The sequence below is a fragment of the Drosophila novamexicana genome, unplaced genomic scaffold, assembly GCF_003285875.2.
Source record: "Drosophila novamexicana strain 15010-1031.04,08,12 unplaced genomic scaffold, DnovRS2.1 tig00004560-arrow-pilon, whole genome shotgun sequence".
Lineage (NCBI taxonomy): Eukaryota > Metazoa > Arthropoda > Insecta > Diptera > Drosophilidae > Drosophila > Drosophila novamexicana.
This window is the reverse complement of record NW_020825054.1, coordinates 359,036-383,842: the sequence shown is the minus strand read 5'-3', so window position 1 is coordinate 383,842 and position 24,807 is coordinate 359,036. Positions and strand designations below refer to the sequence as shown.

At 41.2% G+C, this 24,807-nt stretch overlaps 5 protein-coding genes across 15 annotated transcripts in view; 1 reads left to right on the top strand and 4 right to left on the bottom strand.

Moving 5' to 3' along the window:
* Positions 1-19: 19 nt before the first annotated feature.
* On the bottom strand, positions 20-995 carry LOC115770581 (transmembrane emp24 domain-containing protein eca). Its single transcript, XM_030715906.1, has 2 exons — positions 789-995; positions 20-733 (listed from the first exon to the last, which is right to left on the bottom strand). The coding sequence occupies exons 1-2, from the start codon at positions 919-921 to the stop codon at positions 216-218; spliced, it is 651 nt and encodes a 216-aa protein (XP_030571766.1). The 5' UTR covers positions 922-995; the 3' UTR covers positions 20-215.
* A 77-nt stretch (positions 996-1,072) lies between these two features.
* LOC115770580 (DDRGK domain-containing protein 1) lies at positions 1,073-2,244 on the top strand. The gene is made up of 2 exons (XM_030715904.1): positions 1,073-1,277; positions 1,340-2,244. The coding sequence occupies exons 1-2, from the start codon at positions 1,187-1,189 to the stop codon at positions 2,170-2,172; spliced, it is 924 nt and encodes a 307-aa protein (XP_030571764.1). The 5' UTR covers positions 1,073-1,186; the 3' UTR covers positions 2,173-2,244.
* A 943-nt stretch (positions 2,245-3,187) lies between these two features.
* On the bottom strand, positions 3,188-5,355 carry LOC115770579 (transmembrane emp24 domain-containing protein eca-like). Of its 2 annotated transcripts, XM_030715902.1 has the most exons (5): positions 5,089-5,343; positions 4,410-5,033; positions 4,171-4,349; positions 3,594-3,746; positions 3,188-3,525 (listed from the first exon to the last, which is right to left on the bottom strand). In XM_030715902.1, exons 1-5 carry the CDS (start codon positions 5,219-5,221, stop codon positions 3,208-3,210), a joined length of 1,407 nt encoding a protein of 468 aa, XP_030571762.1. In that variant the 5' UTR covers positions 5,222-5,343; the 3' UTR covers positions 3,188-3,207. The 2 variants fall into 2 exon arrangements, with proteins under 2 accessions (XP_030571762.1, XP_030571763.1); XM_030715903.1 differs by lacking the exons at positions 3,188-3,525; positions 3,594-3,746 and adding an exon at positions 3,773-4,106 and having other exon boundaries at positions 5,089-5,355.
* A 185-nt stretch (positions 5,356-5,540) lies between these two features.
* Positions 5,541-7,413, bottom strand: LOC115770684 (SET and MYND domain-containing protein 5). The gene is made up of 4 exons (XM_030716070.1): positions 7,165-7,413; positions 6,628-7,110; positions 6,390-6,567; positions 5,541-6,332 (listed from the first exon to the last, which is right to left on the bottom strand). The coding sequence occupies exons 1-4, from the start codon at positions 7,330-7,332 to the stop codon at positions 5,980-5,982; spliced, it is 1,182 nt and encodes a 393-aa protein (XP_030571930.1). The 5' UTR covers positions 7,333-7,413; the 3' UTR covers positions 5,541-5,979.
* Positions 7,414-8,351: 938 nt separating this feature from the next.
* The window catches only part of LOC115770918 (5'-AMP-activated protein kinase subunit gamma-1), an 85,829-nt gene continuing 69,373 nt past the window's right edge, over positions 8,352-24,807 (bottom strand). For 7 of the 10 annotated variants that reach the window (XM_030716369.1, XM_030716370.1, XM_030716371.1 and 4 more), the window contains 6 exons: positions 18,526-18,659; positions 14,175-14,223; positions 10,076-10,366; positions 9,803-9,981; positions 9,511-9,714; positions 8,352-9,437 (listed from right to left, as the gene is read on the bottom strand). In XM_030716369.1, the coding sequence (XP_030572229.1) occupies positions 8,595-9,437; positions 9,511-9,714; positions 9,803-9,981; positions 10,076-10,366; positions 14,175-14,223; positions 18,526-18,659 (1,700 nt within the window). In that variant the 3' untranslated portion in view covers positions 8,352-8,594. Of the gene's footprint in view, positions 9,438-9,510; positions 9,715-9,802; positions 9,982-10,075; positions 10,367-10,467; positions 10,865-14,174; positions 14,224-15,561; positions 16,651-18,525; positions 18,660-18,786; positions 19,427-20,071; positions 20,729-24,807 lie in introns of those variants that run through there. The other 3 variants (XM_030716372.1, XM_030716375.1, XM_030716374.1) reach the window with 3 other exon arrangements.

Below are 24,807 nucleotides of genomic sequence, written 5' to 3'. Positions count from 1 at the left end.
CCACATTCAGTCACATTTCTTATTTTACAATGGATTTTTATTAAATTAGGCAGAAAAGTATTTAGCTCGGCATACGAAACCAACTAGACAATTAAAACTAAACACGGATCTGGATGATACATCGATGAAATTCGCATTTGCAATTTGGTTGCATACAGATCGAGATGAAGGCCATCAACCAACAACCATTGACACCTTGTGGTGTGCACTTCAACTCACACCAGCTTTTTAGCCTCAAAGAAACTCTTGAGATGACGCATCTGCCAGAAGCCCATACAGACCAGGACCACAGTCTGTGCCAGCGACCACCACAGCACACGCGAATTGGTGCTTTCGCTTGTGTGACGGAAACGCTCCTCCCTATAGCGCTGATAATTCTGCTCCTTTGTGATCTGTTCGACCTGGTCGAGCAGCTGGCGTATGCGCAACTGCAGCTCGGTGAGTTTCTCCTTTTGCGCCACATTAGCATAGTCGATGGCATGCTCGCCCACCTGAATATCTAGATGCACGCGAAGCTGGGCGCCATTGAACCAGGCGGTGCTGTTAGAATACATGCAGATGACATGCTCGCCGGGTGTGTGAGATGTAAACGACATGCGGCCCTGCGAGCTGTAAACGCGCGACAGAATCACCTTATCATCGCTGTCGCGCACCTCTACATGCATGCCAATGCCGGGCGATGATGGCATAAAGCCATTTGAACGCGGATCATACAGCTCCACCTTGTAATTGACTGCAAGAGAGAATAGGTGTCAGATCTTTAGCCAGCAGGCAAGGACGCTGCTTACCAATCACAGTTGTCTCATCGGGCACCTCTTCAATGAAGCATTTGCGCTCCGTTTCCGATATGTGAAAGTATAAACCGCATGCGCTGTGTAGCGTGCATAGCACCAGGGCCAGGCAAATTAATTGGTTGCGCATATTTTTGAAGAAATTCCACTCGAACTTCGATTATTTGTATTATAACAACTAAGCTCGCCGACACGTCATGAGAAAAAGGCAAAGTGGCTACATTGACAAGTTTCCATTTGACAGCGAGAGAGCTGCCACTTGGCAGTCATAAGCCACATACACACCCATACAAACAGCTATCAAGGTCAGACCTATCTGGCAACGCTGGCAAAACAGCTGAGCGATTTGTTGACGTTTTACATTTTGGCATTTATAGTGCAATTTTAAACAGATAATGGACCTGTTATTACTCGTTGGTATTGCAACAGCGCTGCTGCTTATCCTAATTACGCTTTATTTTCTTCAAAGTAAAAATGCTAAGACAGGTAAGAGTAAATAAAAAAATTGCGTCTTACATATCTCGCTACACTTTCAACTTTCCAATTAGAAACAAAGGCAGCTGCGCAACCTCAACGTGGCGTCCCACAGCGTGCGCAGGAAGGCGTTCCGCGACGTGCCCAAATAGCGCGGAATCAGCGCAATCGTTTACGTCAGAATCAAAATGCTCCTGCTGTCGCAGCTGCAGCTGCCCCCGCCGCAGCCGTAGAATCTGATGACGACGAAGCAGCTGCTGCTGGTGACGAGAATGGGCCGCGTGTGCCACAGGGCGCTGTGCTGGATGAAAAGATGGGCGCTAAGAAACGCGCCAAAATGGAGGCGAAGGAGCAGAAACGTCTACAGCGCGAGCAAGAGCTGCACGATCGGGAGCAACGAAAGGTAAAGGAGGCCAAAGAAGATGCGGAACGAAAGCAACAGGAGGACCTCGATGCGGAAGTAGAGCGCAAAAAAGCCGAGGCTGATCGCTTGGCCAAGGAAGAGCGCGAGCGCAAAGAGCACGAGGAGTATCTAAAAATGAAAGCAGCATTCAGCATCGAAGAAGAGGGCTTCGAAGAAGGCGATGCCGATGATAAGGAGACTCTTCTAGCCGACTTCATACAGTACATTAAAGATAACAAAGTCGTTCTATTAGAAGATTTGGCCACAGCCTTCAAACTGAAAACGCAGCAGGCCATCGATCGCATTCAGGAGCTGCAGGAAAATGGCACCTTAACTGGCGTCATCGATGATCGCGGAAAATTTATCTACGTCTCCGAAGCGGAACTCGCCGCCGTGGCCAAGTTCATCAAGCAGCGCGGTCGAGTATCCATTGCCGAGCTGGCGGAGAGCAGTAATAACTTGATCAATCTAACGCCTGTTGCAGCTGGCGAAAGTAGTGCCTAATGAGATTTGTTAACCATTACCTAAATAGTTGAAGTATATATATATAAATATATATATAACCGTAAGAGCTAAGATTCTAAACTTTTTACTTTATAGGCACTACAAGTGCATACTATGTCGTGCTTTTGGAAAATCTTGAAATTCGATTGTTCCAATCTAATCCAATTATTCTTATTTCTAGCCATAACATTATTCGAAATCTAAATGTGTACCGCAATAGCGAAGCTGCAAGTATGAGTTATTAAAAGCGTGACTAACACCTTTAACAGCATACAGAGTGCATACTTTTGTGGGCAAAATTTAAAAAATATCAAATCCGATTCAATATTTTGTGTTGAAAACCTCGAAAGTATAGGAAGGATTTTTTGTTTTTGTTGTTAAAGGTTGACCATGTTATTTTTAAAACTTGAATGATTAAAACACTCACAAATGTCTATAGCAGACTGAAGGCCATCATCAATAGTCGAGCCGATGTAGCCATTTCCGCCTATCTATCCGTCCGCCTTTATAAAAACTTAAAACTTACAAACTCAATAACTAAAATTTAGTTTTTTTGAGTACATATCTAAGGATTTAAGAGCTAGAATTACCAAATTGGACATAGTAAGATCTTTTAAAATGGACTTGAAACCGATTGAACGGGTAACAAAAAACTTTCATACATCCGTTTTCCACTAATTTACATGTTGCGGGTGAAATTTATGCGTTGATAACTAGCCAGCCAGTGAGGACAAGCAGTTTTATATATATAGATTTTATTTAGATTCCGTAAAATCAAATAAATAAAACATCCATTGAAAACAGCAATTTATAGGGTATTCATTTCTGTATACATATGCACAAACACTTTTATATATATTACAAATGCGCAGTAATGGTATGCTGTGATGTGTGCCCGTTAAATTAAAAATAATAATCTTTATAGCTTAATAGTTAAAAGTGTATTATGAGCAACCGCGTGCTCTGTTTGGTTTTGTTAGAAGTAGGTCACTCCCAGCTACATCACTAGTTGTTGTTTATCTCTGTAATTATGTGTTAATTATGTGTTTTATTGGGCAACATCATCGGATCGGAGACACGCAGTGAATTCTGCAAACCGACAACACCCCCACCGCTCGGCCGCAGTGCCAGATAGAGCAATATTTCTGAGATCGAAATGTCGCCAATCACCTTGCACTGATCATCGACAACGACCAGGCGATTCACCTCGGCGCACACAATGCGCTCCATGATCGTGTACAGCGACTCGTCCAGATTACACTTTTGGTCGTCATCGAACCACTCGTTGCGATTCTCGTTCGCCTTGCGCAGCGAGACATCGACATCGTTATAGATCTTCGCAGTAGTGGGATTCTGTAAGGAATGTAAACCAAGGTTAATCCGTTTGTGAGACTAATTGGTCAACTCCAGGTTGCACTTACAATCAAATCAAACTTAGCAAAAATGTCGAGGAGCCCCAGGGATTCGATCTTGATACATGTTTTCTCGTCGGCGGTCTCGATGTTGTCGTATGTGCCGATCTTTAGATCGCGCAAACTTTTCTCCATATATGCGGGCTGTGGTATCGCGTTAATCTTCAAGAAAACGGATAATAAGTATATAACGTGCAAAATGATTTATTTAATCTGCCAGTTAGTATCACGTCGAGTATAATTTTTTTACTAACCCTATGAGAAAATGCCATAGCTATAAATATCCTTCTTACTCACATGAGATGTGTAATAGAGTACACATTGGGAATATTTCAAGTTCTGAATACGCCTCTTAATTTCCTCGAAAGGTAATCGGTATTATCCTCTCAAATCTGAATAAGGGCAAGCTAAATGTCTACAAGAATATTCAACTTCAGAGTGCTGAACATATTAATTTGTATTTAAGTCTATATTCGACTTGATTCGGGTTGTATACCAACAAAAGTTTTTATGAACGCGAACCTAATGGACCTACTTTTTATTATGTGGATTTTGATTAATTCATTTAGGTATGGTTTGTACTCACATACAAAAGCATGAGTGTCAGTATGCTTTTTTCTGTCAAAATGTACAAGACATCGCCATTCTCTGGATTGATCACAGGCAGTCGTTGAATGCTGCTGTCCCTGAGAACTTTGATTGCCTCGAAAAGGGAAGCGTCCGGTCCTATGGTGACCATGGGCATTACCTGGTTGTCTAGCTCTCCTAAGAAGCAGATCAAACTAAGTTTATTTGGACGCTGAATATTTATAAAATAATACAGACTGCACTTTGTGTCCAGTTTTTGATTCTCCAGCTCCTTCATGGCCGCATTGAGTGATTTATAATACATTTGCAAGATCTTGAAAAAGTCTGTGATGGTCACCGCGCCCATAAACTGTTGCTTCTCCGGTTTCCAGAGCCGGGCCGCACGCATACCATTACCGACAAGGAAGGCCAGGAGCAGAGACTGTGTAAGCGACCACCACAAGATTTTCGAATTGGTGTTCTGGCAGATGTGACGAAAATGCTCCTCCCGATATCGATAATAATTCTGCTCCTTTCTTATCTGTTCAGCCTGGTTGAGCAGCTGGAGTATGCGCAACTGCATTTTGTCTAGCTTCTCTTTTTGTGCCACGTTAACATAGTCGATGGCATGCTTGCCCACCTGAATATCTAGATGCACTCGAAGCTGGGCACCATTGAACCAGGCAGTGCTGTTGGAATGCATGCAGATGACATGCTCCCCGGGAGTGTGCGATATAATCAACAAGCGGGCCTGCGAGCTGTAAACGCGCGACAGAATCACCTTATCATCGCTGTCGCGCATCTCTACATGCATACCAATGCCGGGTGAAGATGGCATAAAGCCATTTGAACCCGGATCATATAGCTCCACCTTGTAATTGACTGCAAGAGAGAATAGGTGTCAGATCTTTAGCCAGCAGGCAAGGACGCTGCTTACCAATCACAGTTGTCTCATCGGGCACCTCTTCAATGAAGCATTTGCGCTCCGTTTCCGACATGTGAAAGTATAAACCGCAGGCGCTGTGTAGCGTGCATAAAACCAGGGCCAGGCAGATTAATTCGTTGCGCATATTTTAACAAAAATTCTTACTCGAACATGGACTATATGATGATATAACTAAATGAATCAAAGATTACACGTTGCAACGCAATAGGAAAACTGCAATTTCGCCATATTCTTATGACGCAAATATATTTCCTGGAGCAGCGTTGCCATATCGTCGAAAACTCTAAAGTCTGTCAGATTTATTGGCAGCTCGATGCACATTATTTGTACATTTCTTCAAAACAAGGGGTTATTTTGAAAAATAAAAAAGTAACTGACTGTTAAATGTCATTATTTAAGTATTATAATTTCCAATTAAACAAATCTGTAGGCTTAGTAAAATTCCAATTAGAAAGAAGGCGAGCTGTCTAACCACATCGGTGTGTCCAAATCACGATTCATTTCTTTTAAGGACACGTAAAACTCTATAGAATTGTCTAAAAAGCTGTCATATCGGTAAAATTTTCAGGCGATGATCCATTGAATTTTCCGATTTGTACATAATAAAGACCCATTTTATTTTTGAGTTTGGCTCCTGTCTGGTGCCCACAATATTCAATATATCAAGACATAATTAATTATGTTGTAAAACAATTCTTATGATTTTTCCTCCGTTGATTAACCTGGGATCCTGGTGCTCTGTTTCTATCATTCTGCAGTGAACCCCTGATTTTAAATCTACCTTCAAATAATAGTAGAATTATTTTTGGCGTAAAATTTGCTCGTAATTAAAAACTACCCAATTAGAGGGTATAACATGTACATTTTAAGTAAGGAGTCAACTTATTGCATATTATCTTCTTCGCAGTCGTCCATGTCTTCGTCGTCGTCCTCCTCCTCATCACTGGTAATATCTGGATCTGTAGCTTGTGCTCTGCACTTGGGACACTGACAAACGAATATATAATTTTCGCGCAACGTTTTATGCCTGGAATGGCGACTGCGCTCCAGCTGGCACTCATCCAAATATGAAATGCATATCTCATCGCCTTTCTGTATGGGCGCCACAGCCTTTAGTACGACTATATCGTTGGAGTAGGGAAACGTTGACTGTGCATTCGGAACACAGCTGTGATTTATCTTGCTCTGCAGTATGTACAAACCCGAGCCTTCGTTGTTGAGGAATTCACCTGCAACTGTTTTAACATGGGGACTTAATAAGCTGGTAACAAAAAATGCGAAATGCAACTTACAGTCGCCCACTTTGGCGTAGAGTTGGTCGATGACCTTATCAAGACTTTCCTTGTCCGCATCGGACAGCGGCAAGTCGGATACTTTGTTTACCCACTGGGCCAGAACGCTGGTGGCAATGCCCTGACTATTCGTGCCCAATATACCCATGAGGGTCTTGAACGCATCCGGTGTGGTGAACTGTGAAGTAGAGTGAACTTCTTTAAGCTGAATAAAACGCAAGCTTTAGGCGGCACTTGCCATGGCGAATTCCTCGTCCTTGAATGCATGGCAAAATGCCGTATATAGTTGCTCCATCTGCTGCTCAAAGTTCTCGCCCAGCATCTTGTGGTAGATCTTCTCTTCGCGATTGACAATCAGAGCTTGAAACGATTGCAGTTGCTCCAGGAACTCTGTCTTATTACTGCTTTGCTTATACATGGCCATCAGACGCACAATTAGCATTATCGTGCCCGTCTCTGGTGGATAGTGCATCTTCTTCCATGTCTCATTCAGCACGTTGATGGGGTGTGTGTCGTCCGCCCGAAAGGCGCCCATGCAGGCCACACGATGATAGCGCTTTTGTGCCTCTACCAAACAGTCTTCCGAGCAGTAGCGCACTTTGCAGCGTGCACACTGCGTAAATTGTGAAAACCAGGCAGCGGTGGGATCGTGTTCCACTAGGGGCACCATGACTGCCTGGTTATTGGCCAAACGGCGCACGTTCTCGAGCAGTGTCTCTAGCTGAAAGTAATCCGGAATGAGTGAAGCATCTGCGAAGTTAAAATTCGTACATACCGGTCGCATACAATGATCACAGGCTGCGTAGCCGTAGGCGATATTCCAGGAGAACTGATGTGACACGAACGGCTCCTCCTCGAAAATGATCTCATCGACTGCGAAATTTTTTGTTGCTATCATGGCGCGACCCTTGCCGGGCAGCTCCCGTATCTCAAAATAATTCATGTTGTCGCCAAACACAATTGCAATTCGGCATAAAGACAGCCAGTTAAATGCTCTTTGAATATGCACGTGCGAATTGGTTTGTTGATTTTATATCGATACCGATAATATTTAAGCGCTTGATATGGCAATATTGTTGCAATAGTTTTATGTGCATATAGTAATAGGTATCGATACTGTGGTGAAATTCGTTTTCTATTTGAAATGAATTTATTAAAGCAATAATAAGTATCACAACGAATTAACAAATATTTTACATATCTTTTTATTATTTCTTTTTTACTTCTTTGGCCGCTTGTGACTTCTGCGCCTCAATTTACGTTTATCAGTGATGGGCTCATATTTGTTATCGCAGACTATCGATACTTGTAGTATCGATATCGATGAGTATAGCGCCATGTAGCCGCCATACTTATCAATTTCAAATGTCGTATGACTAGACCTGTGTTTACTTCTTATATTAATCTGTAATGTTGCTTGTGTATATATAGGATAATGCCAGGCACGGTCTCAAACAAACCAGAAACAAAAATATAATTAATTATAACTGAAAAAAGTGAATGAGGAAATTCAAGAAATATTGTAGGTTGGCAAATTAAAACGATTTTTTATTTGTTAATTCGCTTTGCCGATAATGTGCTTGTTAATGGAACCTTGACACAATGTTTGAATACGAATCAAAGAGTTTTATCTTATTGCCTTATTACCATATTTTTTCCAAGTGTTTAAGTTAACTGCGAAGTTAGAAGTAGCTCTCTAAAATGAAAACCTGTTCAAAACTTAACGCTTATCTGTTCCTTTACGGATTTGAAAGGAACACACATCCTAGTATCCTTTTAGTCCAAACATATTAAATAGAAACAACTGTTAATTTATGACTTGTACTAAACTATTATATAATAATCAATTACATAATTTAAAATTTTAAGACATGCTAATGTAATTTGTTGATTTTGTTTTTTTTTTTTGTTTTTTTTTTAAATATAATATATATATAAACATTTTTGTTAACAGGTGTGTATGTGTGTGGTTGGTTGGGTTGTTGTGTTTTTAGTTGCTTGTTGTAAAATACATAATCATAATAATAGTTTATAATTGTAATCATATTTTCTCTCATATATCATAACTTTTGGGCCTAACAACTAATAATATTCAAATATAATTGTTTTTTTCTCTGAATATATGTTTTTATTGTTTATTTCCTTTTTGCTTGCTCACTTTGTGTTTGTATTTTGGGTTGTTTGTTTGTTGTTTAAATTAACAGTTTATTCACTAACCAGCGCCATTTCGCGCGCCGTAGGCGTGGCCAGCGTCTGGCCGAGCGCCGAGGCAGCGGAAACGGCGCTGCTTAGCCCATTGTCTTCATCCTCATTCTCTTTGCCTGTTCGCGCCGCCGCAGAAATTGCGACAGCGGCTGCCTTTTTGCGCTCCACTTCACGATCCTGATGCAAATCATCCTCTTCATCATCATCATCGTCGTCATCATCGTCATCGCCGCCTACATCATTGTCGGCTTGCTCATGCGCCTCATCGGCAAAGGACACTTCGGCTGGACTGTTATTGCTATCACCATTGGTCGTCGCCGTTGACGCCGCCGCCAGCTCATGCTGATTATTATTGTTGGCTTTGTCTTCACTGGCGGATTTATTATTATCACTATCAGCATCGCCCTTCGGCGCCGGCGTTGGCGCACCCGCTGCGGTTGCCTCCTCCTCGGGTATGTCCTCGATCAGGCTGCGATTGCCGGAGCTGGCAGCCGATGGACTGCGCGGCGGCGCTGTCTCCGCTGACTCCACCTCGACTGCCTTGCGCAACAGCACGGGATCGGAGGCACGCAGCGAGCTCTCCGAGCCGCCAACACCCTCGCCGCTCGGCCGCAGCACCAGATAAAGCAATATGTCTGAGAGGGAAATGATGCCAATCACCTTGCGCTGATCATCGACAACGACCAGGCGATGCACCTCGGCGCGAACAATTCGCTCCATGATCGTGTACAGCGACTCATCCAAATTGCACTTTTGGACGCCCTCGAACCACTCGTTGCGATGCTCGTTCGCCTTGCGCAGCGAAACATCGAGATCGTTGTAGGTCTTCTCGGCAGCGAGATTCTGTTAAAGGATTAAGACAAATGTAAATCAATATACTGGACTACTCTATGGATCAACTTCAGGTTACACTCACAATCACATCAAACTTGGCATAAATGTCAACGAGTCGTCCCTCGGAATCGACCAGTGGCAGCGCCGAGACGCGGCGCTCCACAAACTTCTTGAGCGCTGTGATGATGCTGGTGTTCTCATCGGCGGTCTCGATGTTGTCGTAGGTGCCGATCTTCAGATCGCGCAAGCTCTTCTCCATATATGCGGGCTTTGGTAATGCATTAATCTGCAAGCGAGTGGAATAATGCCTTATATTATAATATGCAACATGATTTTGATATTTGTTATTGCAGTTGTTAATGGCGTGTACTCACATATAAAAACAGGAACCTCAGTATGCGTTTATGTGTCAATATGTACAAAACATTGCCATTCTCTGGATTGATCACAGGCAGTCGATGAATGCGGCTGTGTATGAGAATTTTGATGGCATCGTAAAGGGAAGCGTCTGGTCCGATGCTGACCAAGGGCATCACCTGGTTATGTAGCACACCTGAAAATCAAGAAATCAAGTAAAGTAAATCAATAAACTCATAAAATAAAAACAATAGATATATATATATATATTATTTAAATATAATACTGACTGCGCCACGTGTCCAGTTTGTGCTCCTCCAGCTGTTCCATGGACGCATTGGGTGACTTATAATACATTTGCAAGATCTTGATAAAGTCTGTGATGGTCAGCATGCCCACAAACTGTTGCTTCTCTGAATCCCAGAGCGGGGCCGCACGAACACCATTATAGACCAGAGCATAGAAGGCCTTTTTCACCAGCAGCTGAGTGTCGAAGACGACCAGTTTTGCGGAGGTGGGTATCAGATCGTAACTCTTGTGGAAACGAAAGAACTTGACAAAGATCTGTGAGTCGTCCTCCTCTGAAAAAGATAAGAGAGAGCACAGTGTAAGAAATGGGTTGATATTAGGTTTCACTCTTAATGCAATAATTGCACTCAATTTTAGCTACAACTCCCAGCACCTTCTTTGAGCAGTTGGGCAAGCAGACGCTTCCAGCCGTCGGAGATTTGCTCAAACTCCTTGATGCTCTCCAGTGGATAGTAGAGCACATCGGTGGGTCGACCGCTGCCGCCGAGCACCAAGCGGCCCGCATGATTCGAGTAAAAATGCAGCTGTAACATGCGGGGAGCGGTGCTGCGCGGTCTAGCGGGTGGCCTGAGATGAGCCACAGCGAGGCACCATCAGCTCAATGGAGGCTGTCAATTAACTGGAGCACACACAATCGATTTGATATCACAGCGCTAATTGAATGTTCAATTTGGCGTTTAACAGCAGCCTAACAGAGGCTTTACAGAGACGCACCGTTCCACGCGCTTCTCACTGTTACCATCTCATAAACACGTAAAACAAATGACAAATGCACCGAAAATAAAGTATTAAATATTTATTTTCAATTGTTATTCTATTTGTTATTCAGTTTAGCAACAACGACGACAACTGCTTGCTGTTTGCTGTGATATATATTTGCGAAAGCTAGCGATAAATTTGCTTTTGGTCTGCATTTCAATAAATTACATTTAGACATTTTAATTAACATTAATTTAGCGTAAAAATAAAAGTGTGTGGCAAGAACGAGCAACAGCCAAAAACAAATTGACGAGCGCAAGAATAGTTTCTACAATTTTCGCAGCTACAAAATGCTCTTAATCAAAACACGACCATTTCACGCAATTACCGCTAGAGAGGCCCCTTAAAAGGGGCGACGTGCTCTACGTATACGAATAAACAGTGAGGCGTTTCGTAGGGTGTTTATCAAATAAATTTATGTCATCTAAAGTAGAATATTCAAAAGCCCCTCCGCCATCAACTGTCATCGGCTGATAAATGCAGAACCCGAATCTGAACAAAATATTATGCATTGTCTGGGTATTCGGAGCGTCTCTTAAAAAAATGTGGGTAAATATTTGTGCCAAGAAATTAATTAGCCCGCGCAAACACTACTAACCCCTCTGTTTCTGACACGCGCGCTCAACGTATCCCAGAAAATAGCTGAAGATGTACAAGTATGCGATATTAAAATTTATGGCAAGTGCCTTTGACTTTGAGCTGATGGAGAAAGAGGAAAACTATTTGGCAAATGGGAAAATTTAGAAATTTGGACATCCAAATGGATCAACGTCAAGCCCCAAGGGGGTTGAGTATATGAGAGTATGGTAGAAGCAGCAATTGATTCTTATTTTGTGCTTTTATCACGATTATCTATTTAATCATTTTTGATCAATTTCAAAATATAACTCCATTCCATACTTGAACCCAAAGGTTCAACTCTTACAAGTATTGAAATATTTAATTTAAGTACAATTGGTCAACTTCGAAGTTCCATTCAATAAAGAAATGCAGATTATTCCTTGCCCGTATTTTGATTTTGATTTTTTAAATTCATATATTTGCTTCGTCTTTATTATTTCATCTCGCACAGATATTTGTTTTTTAACAAATTATGCGCTGTCCGCGTTGACAAAGCTGCCAAAAAGAGAGCAGAAGCGAAATCTAAATAAAAAGCGAAGGTTGCTCGAGTTAAACGAAATATAATCTTAAATATATCTATGCCCGAAACATGTTTCCATTTTAAAATGGAGCCTTTAAAAATGTTTAATGAATTTTGTTTTAAGTTTGTTGCCAGGCCAAAGCGTTAAATGCAAAAACTATGATAAAAAACACGAAAAAAAGAGGCAAATAGAAAAAGGTGAAGGCTGTTCCCATCGCATTGTGTGTGTGAGTGAGTGTGTGTGTGTGTGTGTGTAGGGGGGAGGGTGTGTATGTGTGTGTTTGTATGCTATCTAGCTATATATCTCTTTGGGTATTATCGCTTGAGCATTTGTTGTTGTTGCTGTTCTGATTGATTTTTCTTCTTTTTTTTTGTATATCGTTTTTTTTTTTTATATTTCTTTTTGTTTTAGCGCGTCGCGCACAAGTTAATTAAAATGCTTTGAGTTCTTTTTCATTATTCATTGTTGTTGTTTTTTTTTTTTTTAAACAATTGCAAAACAATTTCAATTGTGGGTGCTGCTGCTGCTGTGGGCTGGCGTCGCGGCGCCTCAATGAATATATAGACGAATATTCGTATTCGTCTGAGCGATTTCTTTCTTTTAAATTCTTCAAGAATGACTAACGTCTTTTAGAAGGTGGGAAAGCGGGGGCGGGTGTCGGCCTTAGACCTTAAACTGCACTTTGGACTGCCCGATCGTTAGTTAATGTCGAACATTTCGATATATTTGTTATATTCTATTAACAGTTAGTATATATTGTCTTCTTTTTTCTCTTGAAGCGCGGAGGTTTGCTTGTTTATATGTCGCCCGTCCAAACGTCTCGGGATTTTATCATAAACTGATTCTACAGTCTGTTGCTGTTTTTGTATATTTCGCTTTTCCCACTGGTCGGAAAAGCGAAAACTTTTTCGCGTATAGCGCAAAACAAAACAACACAAAAACAAGAAAGAATTCTTTTGTTGAGCGAGCAGCCGAACATTAAATACCCTCACCCAGCATAAAAGAGTTATACATATTGTACCAAAGTACTTTCAGAAAATTGTTTATAAATTTCGGTTTTAAACGCAAAATTCAATGCATAGGAACAACATCAAAAAACTTAAATAAAGTACAAACAATTCATTGCAATTTGCATGCTTAAGATAGCGTCAAATGTAACAGTCATTGAGTTTTCATTGGAAGTAACACGGTTATAATAATTAAATACATCCTAATACATAGAACATGTACTAATTTCTGCACTAGTTGCATATCTGATAATTATTCTAGTTCTTTTAGGCTCAGAGACTAGCTGTTCTTATCAAGAATATATACACTTTATATGATCGTTACATATTCCATGGCAAAGTGTAAACAGTCTCCGCTAGGGTATATAAATCTACAGAATGAGAGAAGAAGGCGTGTACACCAACGTATATTTAAAATCAATTTCTAAATTACTCGCAGCTCGCCTGGTGCTGAAATAAACAACCAAAAATTGCGGAACAATTTTATAATCTATAGCGGCAGATCCGTACCAACTATCATATTGAATATGACGCTAATGATGTTCATGAAATGCCTCAAATTGGCAACAAATTGCACATATTTCAATTGGCAAAAAGGCAAACAGAGAAGTCAGACAGTGAGAGAGAGAGAGAGAGAGAGAGAGAGAGAGAGAGAGAGAGAGAGAGAGAGAGAGAGAGCGAGAGCGAGAGAGAGGTAGAAGGGAATTGCAGATAGATCATTTTCGGGCGTACTTAGGAGCTTATAATTAGCGCAAATGAAATTAAAAACAGGGAGGTGTGTTCGGCATCCACGTCAAATAGATACGCATCACTAATGGACCCTATACATGTACCTAAACATATACATACACATAATATATGCGCATGTAGGTATATATGTATGTACATAACTATATAATGTTTGTGTCTCCTGGACGCCTACGTAAATTCTGTACATTTAATCCCTGTGATATATGATTTTGATTAAATCAAAAAATATATATATAATATATATCTGTTCTTAGTGGTTAAGCGTCGTGTGCCGACGTACAAAAAAAAAAAAAAAAAAAAACTGCTGTCTCGGCCTCTTGATCAGTTGCCAAGAGTGGCTGCTAATTTATTTGAACGATATTTGAATTTGTTTAACAGACTTCCCCTTACCCTCTCAGAGAGGTACTATTTCGTTTACTTACCGAAATCTGATAGATTGACTTTGTCTAAGAAGGGGTCGGCCCGGGGTAACTGCAAAGAAAGAAAAAAATATAAATTTGTTATAATTACGTTGCGTAATAAGCCATTAACAGAATGATGTGGGTTTTTCAAGGAGTAGAAGATTTTCATCTAATACGTAATACGCCCAACATAGAAGCTAACATTACGTAAGCAACAACATACTTATGTTAAAAGAGCTTAAATTTGTATTACGCTCTTTAATGTAAATATAAATCTAGCTTACAATACGTAAGAATGTGTTACGGATGAATGAACTTAGTGGGATTCACACTACACAAAAAAGTATTTTTCTTATGTTACGGTAGGCAAAAACCTAGGTATGTTAACGTAACGTTTACGTCAAGTACCATATTCAAGTGAACGTTATATAAATAACGTTATAATTATTTAACGTGTTACCAAAATATAAATACAAATGTATTTACAATGCGTATTAAAGCGCTTTACATAAAGCAAAGTACTTTTAACAGTATATACACCAAAAAAGATAAAAGCTGTCAGATAAATTACTCAAATAGAACATGTGTACTAAGTGAGTTAACAAATATTATTTGATTACACTAGTTGGGGGCAGCCTCCATTATCATTTCCAAGGTCCGATCGGGAGACCGAACAAAAATGTTTATATTTGGGTCAAGCAATGATTGGCACGTTTTCAAATTGTCTGATAACTGTAAAGCCTATGTACACACCTATGTATGTAGCTACATATGTAGTATATGTGTACATATGTGTGTAGATATAAATGATAGCGAGCAGTTCTCAAAGACGTAATCGCTTAATCACAAAATGGGCGACGCAATCGCAGATAAAAGAATGCAAACTTCAATTAAATATTTATGAACTACTCCCTCCCTCCTCTCTCTCTCTCACTCTTTCTCTCTCTTTCTTTTCCACTCTCCAGAATTGTTGTGCGTTCTGTGTGCATACATTTTCGCATATAGTATATAAAATAATAGTTTCATTTAAAATTAGCATTGAAATGTGCAATTGTGGAACAAGCTGCGTTCGTAAGTGCCATATGCACACAGGCATTTTAACAGTTTGCAATCTCTGTAAACAATTATACAGTGAGTGAATGAGAGAGTGAGAGGGAGAGAGAGAGAGCTTATTGAGCTCTCATTTCTCAACAAGCTCTCAGCTGCTAAAAATTACCAAATGCGACAGACGCGTCAAGGCAATTAAATCGACACTGAGCGCCAGCAAAGGCTGTTTGGCAAAATAAGGTGAATGCAAGATAAAAATGCCTAAAAATGCAATAACAAAGAAGCAAAAACAAAATGCTCGAAAGCTTAGCTGTCAACGATATCCCAGTCCCCCGCTATTGCTCTCACTCTCTCAACTTACGCTAATTTTTCGCCCTGACTGCAATTGTTGTTGCTGCTGTCGCTTCCATTGCTCGATCTGCTCAATGCTGTAGTCGCTGCGTCGCCGCAGCAACAGGCACTGATGCACAGGAGCGGGTGACGAATGGCGGGGAGAATTGTGGGTGCTTTGGCTGCTGCTGCTGCGTCGCTGATAGACAAGTGACTGCTGCAGTCCAGTTGCAGACAGTTCACTGTGGGCAGCTGCCGGTGAATGACCTGCGGATAGACGCTTGCCCGGCACCAAGCCATTTGCAATGCTATTGCTATTGTTGTTGCGCTGCTGTTGCTGCGACAGCGGCTGCAGCGGTTGCTGCTGCTGTTGTAGTTGTTGGTTATTGTTGTGGTTTATTGTTGCCTTGCGACGGAGCAGAACTGCCGGCATTGCAGCCGACAGAGTCGCTGAAAGCTTTTTGCCATCTTTTTGTTTGACTTTTGTTTTGCCATTATTGTTGTTGCTATTGCCGCTGCTGGAGCTGATGTTGTCATCGCGTCTGCTTACGTGCTGCGATTGACGTTGACCGTCCACAATATCTGTGAGATTTGCGCTATTTAGCAGCTGATAGTTTGCACTGGCCGTGGGCCCGTTATTTGACAGCAGCGTGGGCAGATGACTGTAGCGCTTCTTTCTGTATAGCGGCGAATTGCTGAGAGAGCGCGCCTTGCGCGCAACCTTCGCATGCAAGCTGTCATAGCTGCCGCCAATGTTCTCGCCTTTTCTCTCTCTGCTGCTGTTGTTGTTGTTATTGCTGTCATTATCGGGCAGATTTGGGTCAAAGCGCACGCTTAATTTCCCATTATTACTGTTGTTTTTGTTGTGTGGTAATTTGGAAGCTGTCTGCTGTGACACACCTGCCGCAGCCGCTGCCGTTGATGCAGACGGCAGCACGCCAATGCGAGGCGTGCTCGACTCAAAGGCGGAATAGCGACGGCGATACATGTAAAAATACACAAACACACGCGCACTTAAATATATTTAGTATTCACACACACACGCACAAGCTCACGCATGCACTGATAAAACGCTCTCGCTTGTAATGGAAACAATGCGTAGATGTTGGAAAATTCGCAAGCGACCGTTGCTTTTTCTGTTTGCTATTCTCGGTTCCGGGCACGTCTGCGCGCTCCCAAATGTAAACGTAAACTGGTTAACAGTTTGTTGAGCGTTGCTGCCATATGATCGTCACATATGTATGTATGTATGTATATGTGTGCGTGTGTGAGTGCTAAAGCTTAAGCAAACACATATACGGCAAAGAGAGACCAATCTATGGCGTATCGAAGTTCAAACACTCTAAACAAAAGGTTTTCATGCCGTTGAATATTTATCAATATTTATGTGGTTAGAGTTAGCTATTAGTTGGCTAATAAAGAGGTTTATAGAATCAACTGCGTGTCGTTTAATCTGTAATTAATTGTACCTAAATACTTTGCACTGCAAAGATTACCAGTTGCATAGTAATAAACATATACTCTGGCTATGCAAGTGTATAATAGCATGGCATTCATTTGCTCGCATTCTTGAAGCTTCTTCAAAAAAAGAAGAAAAAAACAACAAATAGTGAGCGCGTGAGAGAGCAAAGGCAAAGAGAGTACCAAGTGCTAAGTGCTCACCCACATATGGGATAAGCTGGTGGCGACTGCTAACAGCGCCGTTACAGAGAGAGCACGCGTCGAAGAAGGCCGCACAGAAGTGAAAAGCTTCTTTTGTAAATTTATTCGAGGGGCTGATAAACTAAGTAAACTGTGACGAAGATTGTTGGTTTTGAGAGAGAATTCAATTTCAAATTAAGATTCAAATTCAGTTAAACTACGCATGAGGCAATGGCATATGAATTATGTGAAATGCGCGCGATAATTAATCATAATTAGCAGAGATACACACAACCACACACATAATAAGTAAATATGCGAGGCTTTCACCGCAGCTGACGTCAGGAGCATTAAAGAGAGGACTTTAGCTATTCTTGTTATGAGCGTAAAATGTCGCACTTGGCAATACAAAGCGCAATAATTGTGGCAAAAAACCAGTTCCGCCTTAATGACCACGTTGCGGAGTGTGAAAAAATTGTAAACAAGGCTCTTGTAAGAACATTTAAGCCAATAACGTTGACCTTGTGGTTACGTCAACAAAACATAAAACAAAGTACTTGGCGATAATGGTAACGTTTGATGACAATGCGCTCAAATTGGAGCAGCGCACACTCCAATTGATTAAATTAATAAATTGATGACTAACTGTTTTCGACTTATCATTATTATTATTAACAGGAAAAACCACATCAAACTGTTGTTGCAAACAAGAACAATACATTTTGAAGCTATTGACACTGTACATTAACAGCTGTTAAGCGGCAATTTTAGCATACATATGCATTAAAAGTGCTGCATACTCGAGGGCTGCAGGGAAAAAGAGACGCAAAGTAAGCTGCTTGTAACGAAAAGCTTGCGGTAGGCAACAAGCCCAAGAAAACTATAGTCGCAGCTGACCCAGAAGGCAAATTACGTTAACGAATTGCGAATGAAAAGGGAAAGGGAAGGAGATGAACAAATAACTTAAGTCATTTGTCAATGTCAAACTTATGTCAGAGAGGAGCACAAAACTTTTGAAAACTCTTAAGGGAATTTCATTCAAGAATAAATAATGATATTAAGGAATATATACATTATATGGAAGAACAGGATGTGATGAATAGTTAACTTTTTGGTAACTTCAACAATTAGACAGATACGTTAGATGAATTTAACATTTAAAGGCTTCAATAGCAAAATGAGAACTGAAATCAGACATAACAGAGAGAGAGAGAGCGAGAGGAAGAAGAAAGCTTTAGGTTCTCTTTGGCGTATACATTATGTTGTATCTAAGTCTCTCAAGGGAAATAATAAGTACTAATCTTCAACAAAACTTAAACAATTAAAGTAAGTCTCTAAAAAAGGGATTACTTACGCCTCTCGAGTCCCTAAACAGTATGGCTGCATGGTGAGGATCTAGGGTGCCGTCGCCGCGGTAGCTACGGCCGGCAGCACCAACTGAAGCGCGTCGTTTCTCCAAGTCAGCCGAAGCGCGACGCATGTGAGCACCTGATAAAAGAGAAGAGCACAGGTAAGGAAAGGTATATAAGGTAACTGTATTCACATAGAGAAGAGCTTAAACTAAGCCTAACTGTGGGTAGACAGCAAGTACCAGGTGTTTGATAACGCATTTTACCTTCGTTGACGATGCGATCGTAGATCTTATAGGTCTCTCCACAGTCCTCCAAAATGCGATTGGGTCGGCTGAGCGTGTTCACATCTAAGCTCTTGGAGCGTGTGCGAAAATTCTCCTGTGGATCGTTCTGCGGTGATGTGCAAACACTTTGAGCATCGTGATGCTTGCGCGGCCACATGTGAATCTTTTTCCCAAAATTCTTCAACATCTCCTGTATAGAGTGATGATGATGATGATGGTGATGGTGATGATGGTGCTTTTGCTTGAGCTGCCCATCCTTGTGCGGCGACTGACCCGACTCCCGTTCGTCAATGCTGAGACTCTTGGCAAACGATGAATTGTCGAACCGATGTCGTCCCGCGGGCACTGGCAAGCCGCCGCTGTCTATGCTGTACACGGACTGACGCGATCCTCCGGCACTGTAGTCGTCCATAGTGTTGGCTGCGGCGCTCACCCTGTGAAATATCGATATGGCGGTGGGTCGCTCGGAGCTGCGCTGCTGTCCGCTGGCGCCCGTGTGCGTGAAATACTGATGATCCGCCTGGGTCTCATAGATGTCGTCGAGATCGTGTGGAAAGTAACCGCCCGACGGTTGTGCTGCTGGCGGCGAACCGAATTCGGGTGCGCCTCGCCGCATGCTCTGCAAGGAATATGTGCGTTTATGTGGGATTCATTGGGTTGGTTGAGTTGGATTGCGATGGCACCCTGAATGAGAGACCACAGCACTTGTTTCTAATTTCTCATCATCTATCCCTAGTAAAAGTGCATCGAATAAATTGTTTTTTGTCTAACCAATCTTTCTCATATTTAAGTCAACTAATCGATACATTGTATACAAGATGAACTTGCCCCTTCTTAATACGTCAGTTTACCTGTGGTTAACAGGAGTGAACATTATTATTAATCACATCTCCTACGAGTTACATAAGTATTAATATCAACCGAAATCCAATTCTAATTTAGTAGATAAGTCGCGATTTGTAGTAATGTCGTTCAAGTCGAGCATTCGCCTGTTGCTTGTTATCTATAGATTTTAATTTCAACACTAGTTAACGATTGTAATCAATGATCGATAAATCACGGCTATTATAATAGATGATCTTGATGCAATGCATCTCTAACAAAATTGTCATCACTAATCGGTAGATCGTGACACTCCTAGAGATGGACTTGACAGATTTTGCGTGATTCGATGACAAACGTTTAAAAGCTGATCTAAATATAACGCAATTTCAAATGCTGCAGTCCAAACAGGGTCAAACACAACTGGTTTATCGCTGCTTACGCCATAAATTGCCGGACTGTGAGATCTTTCGAAGAAACTGCGCTTCGAGGAGGGTGTGCGCTTCAGGCTGCCACTGATGCCGGATCCACTGGTGTAGCAGCTGTCATAGGAGCTACGCTGTCCGCTCTGCTCGCCGCCGCTGGTCTTCTGGAAGGGCGAGTTGTTGTAATGATGATTGGCCAACGATTTGTGGGCGTCCGGCACGGCCTGTGGCTGTGAGTGCCGCTCCGTCTGCCATTGGCCAAAGGCGCTGCCCGTGACGCCACCCAAGGTCGAATTGTTTGAGTTGTTTGAGTTGCTGCTGGAACTATTTGAGGACGATTCCATGCTGTACAGTGTATGGCCCTGCAGAGAGGATGGCTCATAGGAACTTTTGACGCTGTTCTGCTGGGACCAGCTGTCGGTGCTGCTGGCGCCGACGCCGGCGCTGCCAACGCTTATTTGTTTCTCCACGGCGTGCTGCCTGTAGAGATGGGAGATACCGTGCATTTCGTCGCCGTTGTTACACTTTTATAGCGCAGTGTAAAACAAGTGCTGTCCGTTGTTTTTGTTTTTGTCAATAGCAGCTTATGTGTTTGTCAATTTTTTTTTATTTACTTAAGTTTTAATAATTGCACTCTTCTCTCTCTCTCTCTCTCGCTCTCTTTTGTTTGTAATAGTCACATAATCCTCGCTCTGTAAATGAAAAGCACATCAAATGTCGTTGTGATTCTTCTTCTTGCTTGCACTTGCACTTGTTAAAGAGCTTTGTGCTTTTTGCCTCTTTATCGCGCGTGGAAAAACGTCGTTAAGTTGAACGCACCTAAATTAAGTCAAAGCTGCAGACAACGTCAGCGTCAACGCCAACGCCTCTGCGCGCGTGTTTTTATATACATACATATGTATATTATTTTTTTATTTGTTTGCTGCGTTATTATATTTATAAATGCGAGCAATGTCTGCGGTGTGTGTTTATATTTATTGTTCTATTTGGGCAAGCTATTAACAAATTTACATTGGCATAACAGTAGCTGTAACAGTTTGTGCAAACATTTGCCTGCTGTTAAGCGACTTAACAGTGGCAACGTCAGCGACCAGCGACTGCGCACTTGAAAAAAGTTCAACCCACTACCCCCACATGGCCGCAGTGTCAATGCGCGTATAGCTTTTGTTTTGCATTGTTACTGTTGCAGCAGCAGCTGCTGCTGTGCTTTTGCGGTTCTTTTGCTTGTTTTTGTTGTTCTCGCGCTCAGTTGTGAATTCTCTAGGTACACTCCCACATACACGCATAAACAATGACAAACTGTGCATTAAGCAAACGAAACGATGTTGCTTGTGACATTTTGGTCACCTGATCGCCTGTCGGATGTAAGTATGTATTTGCATACAAATATATTACAGCTATCTTAACAAGAAACCCGCAAATTCGTCCGCTTAAAAAATATATTAAGAATTAGGAAGAATATTCGTTAAATTTAGGTAAAACTAGTATTTTCACAGAATCAAAGATATTATTAGATTGAGGCTAAAGAAAAGGACCTACAATGCAGGTGACCAATATTAAAACTTCTTTCACCTATGCCAGTGCGAGTGGTTCGATAACACTTATGACAATCTTGTCGAGTGAGCCACTCAGGCCACTCAGGCAATTCAAAGCTTCAATAAATACAAATGGCACATACATATATGGTATACAGTTACTCTCACTTTAAAGCTGATTGGTATTTTAAGAGCACGCTTTGCTTGGATTTAAATAAACTTTATCGCGACGTAAGAAAAAACAATAACAACGTGCGAGAGAGACAAGACTATTTGCAGTAGTAGCAGCAGCGGCGGCCGCAAGCATAGTTCTATTTTTACTGTAAACTAACGAAAATAGTGTAAAAAAGAAACAAGTGGCAGGCAACTATGATAAATAGGCGACATGAAAGACAATTTTGAGCCCTGATGTGTAATTACGATTATCGATTACATTTTTAAGCCGCACAGAAAAGCTGTTGAAATATTTGCGCAATCGAGCGTAAGTTCAATTGAGGTTAAGTTGCAAGCAACCAGGCCCCCGCCGCCTTTAACCACAACTGTAATCAAATTTGTGTAAATTAAAGCGAATTATTGAGACGCACATACACACACACGCGGCTAAAAAGAACATACACAAGCACACGACCGCTTGTATAAAAATGCCAGCACAGACTGAGTACGCAAGAATGAAAGGAAAACTGTGCACGTGCAATACGTAAACAAGTGCCAGAGAGCATAGACAAGAGAGAGAACAGCGTGTGTGGGAGAGTAAAAGACATTGGTTTCCAACTGTATGATGCTACCCGCTAACAGCGCGCTGTTAAAGCTAACAGCATAGCGGCATTTGTGGGTGGTTCTTGTTTACATACCAAACATGGCGTGGCCATCAGCGTAATGAACAACACTTCTCATTAATAATGACCTTGTGCAATGTGCACGGGCAAGCTTAGTGCAATTGAACAGCCATTTTCCACTTGAAAATACATTAACAGGGTGAAATGTAAATGTTTAGTGCTTAATGCGCACACCTTTTTCACTGCCCACTTTCTTTTGAGAGCGATATAAATAAAAGACCCAAAAAAAAAGCAAACAAATCTTTAAGAACTACGAAATAAGAGAACGCAAAAGACAAAAACGTGTTCTATGCCAAAAAATAAAAAATTAAGTCTAAGTAGAGCGAAAGGCTCAACGCATGCGCTGCTATGAAAGTGAAAGTATATAAAGGGGAATACACATATGCACATACATACATACATGCATATGGATTGGCGTGTATTAGCTCATAGCTGTGCTTCTCGTGGAATCCGAATTGCGCATTTAGGTCAAGTTTATAAAATATTTAAAACTTATCAGATCTACAGCTGTCACTGCTTGAAAATTGAAAATTCATAATCACTGATAAGCCTTATCAAAGCGCCGCCGTTTAACCAAGACAGACCCCCACTAGACAGGCGTTAAGATAAGCAGCCAGTAAATTTAGTCGTTGCTGTTATTTTGGGTGCAACTTGTCAACAAGTTGAGAGCCCAAATAAAAAGAATGTGTTTACGTTTTTGATTGACCGCTCGGATTGGACGCACGTTAAAAATAAGTAAGTGCAGTCGGGTGAAACTGACTGTGCAATACTCTGTTAATAGTGTAAAGCCAGCTTTTTCTTGACGCTTCTTGATAAATGGAATGCGTGATATTCAAGCTGTGAAATATCAGTTTGTGGGCGTGGCTGTAATATTTCTAACTCGATCTTTGGATAAGATCACTAGAGAATATTGGGTGTAATATTGGGAAGCCAATATACTCGCTTTAGCTCTGTGAAAATATCTAAAAATTTCAACGGCAGGCAAACATATTGTTTGTTTATTTACTTTTTTCTTGGTTAAATAAGTTGGCTTAAGTGGCCAGCATTTACCTTGAACGTAATTGGGAATCGGATATGTAACTATATATATAAAGTATATATGTATTATTTGCATATATAATCATATTTGGTCAAGTTTGTCGCCCTGCGTCATGCATTGAACATGCGCCCAACATTTGGCCAAAAGTTCCAGAAAATTGTCAAGTTATGCGAATTTCTCAAGTTTTTTACTTTTGGTAGGGGTAGAGCTGAGAGCTCCAATTACATATATTTTTTTGCTGACTTTTATTTGGGAATCGAAAAGAAATATAGAGATTGGCTTGCAGTTCGATGACTCAGCGCCGAATTTGAGCAATGCGATTTATTTTGTTTTGATACATTTAGTTTTGTTTCCTTTTTTTTATTGTATTTATAAAATTTGATATTTGATGTTGAGGGGAATTCAATATACGAATATTGTTATCAACAGCTTTGTGCCTTCAGAACTTGAGGGCAGACACGTGTCGTTGACCTCTGCATTGACCTATTGCACACACGCACACACGCACACACACAGAAACACACAGTTATGTATACTGTTTACAGTTGGCCGACATGCAAGTTAGCCTTGAGCCCGAACTTTGAACTTTCCGCTCATTGAATTTTATAGCGTACTGCAACAAACTCTCTGCCCTGACCTTGGTTCGAGTTGAGACACTTGCGACTGGGCAATGCACAAACCCATAAAGCTGTCATTATCATCGTAGAGCCCAAGTGATTTCTATGCAAGTTTGTCATTTTTAATGTCTGTCTAAATAGTGGGCGTGTGTAGTATATCGCCCACTAACACTCTCTCTCTCTCTCCCACACTGTCTCTATCTCTCTCCCTCTCTCTATCTTCCTGTCTGCTTGCGGCTTCCGCATGCAATTATACAAATGCAACCGGAAGCGTCTCTTAGCAAAAATTAAACAGCGAAAAATAACACATTTAGGCGGAATTTTCTGTTCTTGTTGTTTTACGTTAATTAGTCGTAGGAATGCAGGGGCCGATAGCGGGGGGAACCTTCAGCAAAAGATTCGTTAAAATGCATCGAAATGTCATTGAATGCGTTTTATGTAATTTTTTGAAATTGCAATTGTTGAATTGTTGCCAATTTACGACATGATTGATGATCCCTTGATAGTTCATGGACAGCGCATTAAACTGTTATACACAAACAATTACTACGCGAAGGCTCTTATACATTGCTCATATTTGCTGTTATGCAACCGTTATTCTATAGCCTGTTATATTAACTGTTATATAAAATGCTAGTGTAGTAAAAACCAATCAAACTAAATTACTCTTTATCTCTATATTGCGTTGATTTGTTATACTAAAGGTGTTACACTGGTAACTGTTAT